The following is a 9,136-nucleotide window of genomic DNA, read 5'->3' as shown; positions in this document are numbered from 1 at the left end:
GCGGCTCTGCCCACCGGCCCGGGCCCGGCCCCCGGCCCGGCCCAGCGCACGCGTGTCCCGCGGGTTCCGGCTCGGGGCCATGGCCACGCTGGAGAGCCTGGGCCTGGTGGGCACCATCGCCGAGGGGGATGTGGTGCCCGTGGACTCCGAATCTGACGACTCCGAGGATGAGGAGGTGGGGCCGGGCCGGCGGGGAGCCGCGGGCCGGGCCGGTGCGGCGGGGCCGGGCCGGGCCGCGGTCCTTGCTCACGGGTGTTACCGCAGGTGCTGCGCCAGGCTCCCGGCCCCAGGCGGCGGGGACCCTCCCGCGGGGCCTTCAACGCCGGGTTCGTGTTCGGGGAGGCGGAGGCCGGCGGGGAGGATGCCTGGACGGCGGCGCTGCGGCAGCTCCGCGGCAAGGTGAGGCCTGAGGCCGGGATGGAGCTGCGGTGTCAGAGCTCACAGAGCCCGCTGCTCTCCTGGGCTCCTCTTACAGATCTCCTGTTGTGATTTTCTGCCTAGAAAGCAGCTACGACGCTGGATGAGAAGATTGAGAAAGTGAGACAGAAAAGGAAGCTCCAGGTCAGGGTCTTTCTCATTGCTGAAAAGACTGGTATATGTTTGGCCATTCCCTCAGCCACGGTGCTCTGGCTGCAGCTCATCACTTCGTCTTGGTTTGCTGCCACACGTGATGTGTTGCTGAATGGATGAGGTTGCAGAATTATTAGTGATTAAAGTTATGCAAAAGCATGGATTTGTGAATGGGCTCATAAAAACAAACACAGACTCACAAAGGATTGAAGTTGCTTTCTCATCCTTTCTTTTTAAATATTTTCGGGGGGGTTTTTGGGTTTTTTTTTTCCTAGGAAAAGGAAGCTAAACAAGCAAAAGTGAAAGATGAAGATGCAGAGGCTGAAGATGATCAAACCAAAAAGGAGCGTGAGGATTGCAGTAGGGATGAAGAAGATGCAGAGTCTGAGTATTCACTGGATGATGAAAGTATCTTCACAAAAGCAGGTATCAGCAGTACACACTGAGATGGAAAAGAATATGACACAGAGTTGGCTCACTGGAGAAAAGTCTGAAGTGAAGCCTTGCTGAGAGTGGGCAAGAGCCTTTTATATTTTGTTTGCCTTCTGCAACATTTCTTCTGATTTTATTCATGGTTATTTTGAATGGTGGCCATAATTGAACTCATCCCTGAACAAGGATATTTACTTGGCAGTTTTGCTCCATTACATGCCTCTGCTTATTTCTGAGGCTTCTCCCTCAATATCTGAATTGAGAGCAAAAAGTATGAGGCTACAAGGTTAAAATAGTTCACAGCATCTTGTTATGGATTTAACTGTGCTTACTAATTTCTGTCACATTTCTCTTTCTCTGCAGATAAGGTCAAAGTGAAGGAAAAGAAGAGATCTAAAAAGGGAGAAGTGGTAAGTGTTAAAGACCAGTCAAATTCCTCCAGCATTTCTTATTGAGGAATTTGCTTTGGTTAATAAATAGTAGCTCAAAAATCAGCCCAGAGCCCTTTGATAACGTTGTGTTGCTGCATATGTTGTTCCAGTTTTGTTGTTGTTCCTGTTTCTAGGAAGCAGAGAGATTTTTTGAAGATGCCTCTCAATATGATGATAACTTGTCATTCCAGGACATGAATCTTTCACGACCTTTGCTAAAGGTATTTTCCTAGTTGATTTATTACATGTTATTCTGAAGAATGTTGTACAGCCTCCCTGCCAGCAATTAGAACTGTCAAGTTTCTCATTACTTTGCATCCTCTCTTCACAAGGAAATCATTTGGGAGCTAGTGTGATAGTCCTTTAGGAGCTGTTATTATAGATTAATGGAAACTATTCTTTGATTGTGTCAATTAAAGATTGAATGCGTTAACGCCATCTTGAGCAAGACTTGTTACAGCAAGGTTGGAAGGGACCTTGGAGGTCATCTGGGCCAACCCTTGCTCAACCCTTGCTCAAGCAGGGCCACCTAGAGTTGCTGCCCAGGAACTTGTCCAGATGGCTTTGAATATCTCCAGGGCTGGAGGCTGCAACCTCTCTGGACCTCTTGTGCTGGTGCTTGGTCACCCTTGTGAAAAAGTGGTTCTTGGTGTTTAGAGCGAGCTAAGCACATACATTACTTACATTACTGTGTTTCAGTTTGTGCCTATTGCCTCTGTCTCTGAGCATCACTGAACAGAGCTTGGCTCCATCCTCTTTCCACCCTCCCATCAGGTGTTTATTGACATTGACAAGTTTCCCCCTGAGCTTTCTCCAGGCTGAGCAGTCCCAGCTCTGTCAGCCTTTCCCTAGATGTGAGGGGCTCCCAAGCCCTTCATAATCTTCCTAGCCCGTTGCTTGTCTCTCTCCAGTACATCCATGTGTCTTGTGGTGATGAGCCCAGCTCTGGGTGCAACGCTCCAGGTGTGGCCATTCCAGAGACCGAGTTTAATTGCTCTCCCTCCTTTGTAGGCAATCACAGCTCTTGGCTTCAAGGAACCAACCCCAATTCAGAAGGCTTGTATCCCAGTGGGTCTTCTGGGAAAGGACATTTGTGCTTGTGCTGCCACTGGGACAGGTAGGGGGTTGAGCAGGGTACTAGGAACAGAGAATTAGCTATTCACAATAATTGGTAACCCTTCTTAATTTTTTTTTTTTTTTTTTTCAGGTAAAACAGCTGCCTTCATCTTGCCTGTGCTTGAGCGCCTGATTTACAAACCTCGTCAGGCTCCAATAACACGTGTACTGGTTCTGGTGCCAACAAGAGAACTGGGTATTCAGGTGCACTCTGTCACTAAACAGCTGGCACAGTTCAGCAGTGTCACAACTTGCCTGGCAGTAGGTGAGTGTTCAGTCATTTATATGAGGTGTACAGCTCATTGTAAACCACTATATTGAACTGGGAATTCTGTGTTGTAAAACTGGAGGATGTATGGTTATTACGCTTCTAGTAGATAACATTGTGGTTTGAAATCTTGCTTTCCAATATCGTGCTGTACTTGTTTATTGGTTTCTGAGAAAGAAATTACAGGGTCATTTCTATTTTTGAATTGGTTTTATCTGAGCTGCTTCTCATTCCTCAGACAAGTGAAGATCAGAATCCCTGTACTCTGCTGCAGTGTGCTCGGGCACACAGTCTGTATTCCCTCTCTTTCAGGTGGCCTGGATGTGAAGACTCAGGAAGCTGCTCTGCGCTCAGGGCCGGACATTCTCATTGCCACTCCTGGGCGACTGATTGATCATCTCCACAACTGCCCTTCTTTCCACCTGAGCAGTGTTGAGGTGCTGATTTTGGATGAAGCAGACAGGTAGGGTAAGCAGGACAGCAATGAAAAACATGGCAGTTTCCTGCTTTCCTTTCTCCAGGCTATCAGGCTGTCCTTGTTGTCCTGCTTTATCTAAGGTTTCTTGGCCAGCCCCAGGTGAAGCAAGCCTTACCTTGCTGTTCTTCTTCTGCGTAGGATGCTGGATGAATACTTTGAGGAACAGATGAAGGAAATAATCAGGTTGTGTTCCCACCACCGTCAGACAATGCTTTTCTCTGCCACAATGACGGAGGAGGTAAGACAAGCTGCTGAGAAACATACTGAGGCAGGAAGTTGAATGGAAATTTGTCAGGTCTTTTACCAGAAATCATGTGGACTTTTTTTTCTTAACCTGTTTTTGTAGGTGAAAGATTTGGCTTCAGTTTCCCTGAAAAATCCCGTCCGAATTTTTGTGAACAGCAACACAGATGTCGCGCCTTTCCTGCGGCAGGAATTTATCCGGATCAGACCCAACCGGGAGGGGGACCGGGAAGCCATTGTAACAGGTTAGTGATGAGCCAAGACAAGCTGGAATCAGTGGGTGACTCTGGAACAGGCTTCTGAGAGAACTTTCTTTTAGCTCTGCTGACACGAACGTTCCAAGATCATGTGATGCTTTTCACCCAGACCAAGAAGCAAGCTCACCGCATGCACATCCTGCTTGGACTGATGGGCCTGCGGGTTGGGGAGCTTCATGGGAACCTCTCTCAGACACAGCGGCTGGAATCACTCAGGTATTAGCAGGCTTAGTTGGCCAGCCTAGGCTAAAAAGAAGTTCCAAGTTGGAAGTTTTAGGGTGGAAGTAGATGGCTACATTCATTCCTAATGCATTTGCTTTCTCTGCTCAGGCGCTTTAAGGATGAGCAGATCGATATCCTGGTAGCTACAGATGTGGCTGCACGTGGGCTCGATATTGAAGGTGTTAAAACAGTGAGTATTTGAAATGCTGAGCTTTTTAATGAAGCCTTTCATGTCGTTTCCCTACTAACACTGTTTCTGTTACAGGTAATCAATTTTACCATGCCTAACACCATCAAACACTATGTCCACCGTGTGGGTCGGACAGCCAGGGCAGGCAAGGCTGGGCGTTCAGTTTCACTTGTGGGTGAGGAAGAGCGCAAGATGCTCAAGGAGATTGTCAAGACTGCTAAAACAGCAGTGAAAGCCAGAATCCTCCCCCAAGGTATGTGGTACCTTTACTGAGGTAAAGAGCTGGAGAGAGTACACAGGGAATATTGTGGTACAGAGGGGCATTTAAAGGAAGTACTGAAGAGCAAAATGGATTTCACATGAGCTGCCTCCAGTGTTCATATGGTATTGTTTTCAGATGTCATATTGAAATTTCGGGAGAAGATTGAGAATCTAGAGAAAGATATCTACGCAGTTCTCTGCTTGGAGCGTGAGGAACGTGAGATGCAGCAGTCAGAGGCCCAGGTAAGCAATTTTTTTAGTATCTGGTGTGATATAGTCCGTTATGAGGTTAGCCTAAGTGTACTTAACCTGCCTACTTTAGAAAGGGAAGAGAGGAGAATTTTTTTAGCTACCATGAGCTCACATCTTGCCTGAATTGTCACAGATCAACAAGGCAAAGAAGCAGCTGGAGACAGGAAAAAAAGAGACTGGGACTGAGAGTTTGGAGCGGAGCTGGTTCCAGACTCGTGAGGAGAGGAAGAAAGAGAAATGTGAGTCATGATGCTGTTGCCATGTTAAATTCCATAGCTGCAGCTGGCCTCTGCTCTATGCTTTAAGAGGTTCTTTGTTCTGTTTCTCTTTCCCAGTGGCTAAAGCCCTGCAGGAATTTGACCTAGCATTACGAGGGAAAAAGAAAAGGAAGAAATTTGTAAAGGACACACAGAAAAAAGCCCAAATGACAGTGAGTTAATTTGTGGACAAGTGGGACCCTGGGCAGAATATCATAGTTTTCCCTTAGCAAAACTTCACCAAAACTTGTATTTTAACACCTTTCAGCCAGAGGAAAGGTCACAGTTCGAGATCTTGAAATCTCAAATGTATGCGGAGCGGCTGGCAAAGAGGAATCGCCGAGCAAAGAGAGCCAGAGCCTTGCCAGAAGAGGAAGCAGCAGCAGCACCAGCAGGTATACTTTTTACAGCTAACTTACTTTATGCCACTTACTTTGCTAGAAACAGGTAAATTAATCTAGTTTGTATAGAGGGAGGCATTCATCTTTGAAGGAATGGCCACAAGTGCTGGCCCAGGATCCATGGTTGCAGTCATTTGCCTCATCCTTAGGCTAATTGTGTTCAAAAGTACTGTGATGATGCTGTGACCTTCTGTTTGCAATCAATGTTCTGATTATTATTTGTTAGGTCCCAAGAAGAAGAAAAAAGTGTCTGTGTTTGATGAAGAGCTCACCAACACGAGCAGGAAGGCTCTGAAGCAGTACCGTGCTGGGTAAGGTCTTAGCAGGTCTACGTTAGTGCAGACTGCAGGAGATGAGAATTTGCATCTCTGTACTTCCTCAGGGATATTTTGATATTGGGGGAAAATGTTCTGAAACTGGGGCAGGGTTCTTTTGGAAAGTACCTGTCCTACTGATATAATTCTGTGACATGTCTGACCTCTCTCCCTCTCTCTCAAAAGCCCATCATTTGAAGATCGAAAACGCTTGGGTATTGCCCAGCGCAGGAAAGGAGGAAACTTCAAATCCAAGTCCAGGTATAATTCCCTTGACGTTACTGTTCAAGTTTGGAGGCTTTTTGCCTAGAAAATGCTCAGTGCTGCTCCTCATCTGTCACTGAGAGTTGAGCTGATGAATAATATCATTCCTATTGTCTTCTCTTTCAGGTATAAGAGAAAGTAAGAACTATTACCAAATGGGTAATTTCAGATGTACTGTACAGGGCCTGGATTTTGTAGTACTGTAAGGAGACAACCTCAGTAAAATTGAAGTTTTTCTTCAAGTTGTGGAATAGCTCTGGGATGTTTGTCAATTACCTGGTTGAAGACTGTGAAAACATCTGTAGCAACCTATTAAATAAAGGATTATTTTTCTTTTAAGATCTTGACTGTGTTTTATGGATAGCTAGAACAACTGAGAGCTGAAATATGTTACACCTTTCTAATTCATGTAAGTAATGTTTAAGGCAAAAACTGAACAAAGTTTTGCTCATATACTTCTGTGATCTCAAATAATTAATAGAGCTGAAAAAAGATTCTTATGGTTTAGAACTCATTTCTATAGTAGGGAGAAAAAGTTTTTCAAACTACCTGTCATAAAGATGGTTTCTTTGTTTTTTTACAACCTCCATTTTCCCAATCTGTTCTGTTTTTTTTTTTTTTCGTCAACCTTGTTAAATTTCACTGCTATGCTTTAATTCCTATAAGGAACACAGACCAACTGTTAATTTCTGTCTATACAAAGCAAGCTTTTGTTCTTCAAGCCTGCACTTCTGGGATGACCAAAGTGGAGCAGTAAAAAGTAATGACTGCACTCCTGACACACAGACCAGCACAACAGTGACTCCTAGTACTAGATTTTCCAGCTTTATTAAAAAGGGCAAACATTACCAGCAGTAGATAAAAAATATACATAGCAGAGGTCTGACAGGTGGTACTGCTCAGTGTATCCCCTTCCTTGGTCTTCTCCCATTTCAGAGGTACATTACAGAACTCTCATGGCCTTGGGGGGCGCATGCCAGGTGGAGGCGGTCCTGGGAATAAAGGAAAGAGTTGAAGAGAAAAGAAGCAGCAATACTAAACAAGACATTTTCCCCATGTTCAAAGTAGCCACAGAATCCCTTTTTGGCACCGAACAGTGCACTGGAGTGCATCACCCTTCAAACATTATGTTACAGCTTCTTAGAGCTCCTCGGCAGCTGGGATAACCTCTGCTCACCTCTCATTCCTGGGGGCGGTGGTCTCATGCCTGGGGGGGGCATTCCCATGGGAGCCCCTCGGCCAGGGGGCATTCCCATGGGTGGGCCCATTGGTGGTCTCATGCCTGGAGGAGGTCCCATCATTCCTTAAGCCAGAGAAAACAAGCATGTGAATCCAGCTGGATATTCAAGGCACTAGCTGGGTATCAGGCTATCTCCCATAATACCAGATTTTCATCAGAAAAACTTCATCACCAGTTTTGCAACAAAGCCTGAGCTCTACGGAGTAGTTCCTACCTGGAGGAGGGGCTCCTCTGCTCATGGGTGGGGGAGGACCCCCACGCCCTGGTGTGTATTGAGTTGGGGCTCCTGCTATGCTGGCAGTGGCTGCTGCAGCAGCAGCTGCAACTGTTCCACGACCCTGGGGTGTCATCACCTGTAGGCAAAACAAACGGAAAAAATGTCACCTGCTTCAGCATAATAACTAAAAATAACATTGAAATTCCCCTTCAGAAAATTACACCAGTCTTCTCTTAACTTACTAAATAACACTATAACCCGTAATACAATACAATGGATACCATTTGAATTATGTGTGAAAAGCTGCACTTTTCAACCCCCTTCCTCTGTCATATAGGAGATCTAGTACCAAAAAAAGCCTCACTACACTCAAGTTTTGTGATAACAGAGACTAAGATTACAGTTCTTCCACTACACCAATTTCTTGCATCACACTGGTACCAAAAAATAAAAGCCACATGGGCCATCGTATCTCACCTGCTGGGATGGTCCTCCCACTCCTCTGACAGGACCAGCTAATCCTGCTGGAGCTTGTGGCATGGGAGCACCAGCTGGTACTCCTCTCCCTGCTGCTCTCCCAACACCAGGTCCTCCAGCAGCTCCAGCGAGGGGTACCCGGGCAATTCCAGTCTGAAAACAGCCCCCAAAAAGAAAGACTTATCAGAATTCTTCAGATCCTACAGATAGATGCCCACACCCTTCCTTTGTCCAATTAAATGTCCAAGCCCACAAACGAATTAGAGCTTCCTGCAGTGAAGTTTGTTGGACCTAGTCACAACAGCATCTGTAAGTCTACAACAATACAATAGTAGTGCTCCCCTGCAAAGAAGCAAATTTATCAGATTTCCCTTCCATTTTTCTTTAGCTCTCTGCTCATTCTTACATCTTTTGGAGGTGGTCCTTCAACTGTCATGGACACCAGGTTTTCCCCTCGCAGTAACACAAGACCAAGGACTCGTTTCTCTTCCCGCTCTGGCTGTTTTGAATTTTTAGGTCTGGAGAGAAAAAAAAATTGCAAAACAAAACCAGAATGAATGAATGAATGAATGAATGAATGCTCTCTATGAGCTTACAACAAAATATTATGATGACTAGGCTGCTTCTCCAGAGAGGAGCGCATTTTTCTAAGCTTTAAACTAAGTACACAGAGAAGTCTAAACTGCCACAACTGGCATCACATATATTGGTTATTATGAAAGAACTGAAACGAAGCGTCCCGTCAGCCTTGGTAGTTTGGGGATTTGACAAACGAGACTAAACCCACGACCGTTTTTGCAGGGACCGGAGGCACACGCTGCCCCATCGCTGTCCCCGAGGCCCCCGCGCTGAGGAGCCGGGCTGGGGGCACCCCCCACGCTCACTTGATCTTGCGGAACTCGTCGCAGTCGCAGAGGATGAGATTCATGTGCTTATCGAAGGCCTTGAACGTGCCGATGAAGACGCGCCCATCCTGCAGGATGCACCGCATGCGGTAGTCGATGTGCTGCAGCATCTTGCTGCTCTTCCCCACCGTCTGCAAGAGAGCGCCGCGTTACCCGCGGGCCGGCCCGGAGCGGAGCTCGCTGCGCCGCCGGCCCCCGCCCCGCGGGCCCGCCCGGCTCACCATGGTTGCGGCTTTCCCTGTTCCCCCCGCCGCCGCTGCTGTCGCTCCCTCCGCGCTCCCTCGCTCCCCACGGCCCGCCCGCCCCGGCGGAAGCTGCTACGCGAGGCCGCCGCGACTTCC

The 9,136-nt window shown here is 47.0% G+C and overlaps 2 protein-coding genes across 2 annotated transcripts; one reads left to right on the top strand and one right to left on the bottom strand.

The window, feature by feature from the left end:
- The first annotated feature begins 21 nt into the window (after nt 1-21).
- On the top strand, nt 22-6,295 carry DDX27 (DEAD-box helicase 27). The gene is made up of 21 exons (XM_040079857.1): nt 22-175; nt 265-399; nt 502-561; nt 846-996; nt 1,366-1,412; nt 1,568-1,654; nt 2,445-2,550; nt 2,641-2,814; nt 3,130-3,280; nt 3,434-3,533; nt 3,642-3,783; nt 3,858-4,011; nt 4,126-4,207; nt 4,283-4,460; nt 4,605-4,711; nt 4,854-4,959; nt 5,056-5,150; nt 5,246-5,372; nt 5,605-5,689; nt 5,879-5,953; nt 6,083-6,295. The coding sequence occupies exons 1-21, from the start codon at nt 80-82 to the stop codon at nt 6,096-6,098; spliced, it is 2,274 nt and encodes a 757-aa protein (XP_039935791.1). The 5' UTR covers nt 22-79; the 3' UTR covers nt 6,099-6,295.
- A 464-nt stretch (nt 6,296-6,759) lies between these two features.
- SNRPB (small nuclear ribonucleoprotein polypeptides B and B1) lies at nt 6,760-9,122 on the bottom strand. Its single transcript, XM_040079807.2, has 7 exons — nt 9,017-9,122; nt 8,775-8,926; nt 8,297-8,408; nt 7,891-8,043; nt 7,411-7,549; nt 7,134-7,259; nt 6,760-6,948 (listed from the first exon to the last, which is right to left on the bottom strand). Exons 1-7 carry the CDS (start codon nt 9,017-9,019, stop codon nt 6,911-6,913), a joined length of 723 nt encoding a protein of 240 aa, XP_039935741.1. The 5' UTR covers nt 9,020-9,122; the 3' UTR covers nt 6,760-6,910.
- Nucleotides 9,123-9,136: the final 14 nt, after the last annotated feature.

Source organism: Hirundo rustica, chromosome 16, assembly GCF_015227805.2.
Source record: "Hirundo rustica isolate bHirRus1 chromosome 16, bHirRus1.pri.v3, whole genome shotgun sequence".
Taxonomy (NCBI): domain Eukaryota; kingdom Metazoa; phylum Chordata; class Aves; order Passeriformes; family Hirundinidae; genus Hirundo; species Hirundo rustica.
The sequence above is the reverse complement of the archived record's forward strand: the minus strand, read 5'-3'. Positions and strand labels throughout refer to the sequence as shown.

What these genes read in the sequence shown, in the direction of transcription:
- DDX27 (XM_040079857.1), top strand. Translation starts at nt 80, where the DNA reads ATGGCCACGCTGGAGAGCCTGGGCCTGGTGGGCACCATCGCCGAGGGG. An exon ending in GATCTAAAAAGGGAGAAGTG is followed by an intron (nt 1,413 to 1,567) that starts GTAAGTGTTAAA and finishes TCCTGTTTCTAG; the next exon opens with GAAGCAGAGAGATTTTTTGA. An exon ending in AGCCAGAATCCTCCCCCAAG is followed by an intron (nt 4,461 to 4,604) that starts GTATGTGGTACC and finishes TATTGTTTTCAG; the next exon opens with ATGTCATATTGAAATTTCGG.
- SNRPB (XM_040079807.2), bottom strand. An exon ending in TGGGAGGACCATCCCAGCAG is followed by an intron (nt 7,550 to 7,890) that starts GTGAGATACGAT and finishes TTTTGCCTACAG; the next exon opens with GTGATGACACCCCAGGGTCG. An exon ending in CAGAGGAGCCCCTCCTCCAG is followed by an intron (nt 7,260 to 7,410) that starts GTAGGAACTACT and finishes CTCTGGCTTAAG; the next exon opens with GAATGATGGGACCTCCTCCA.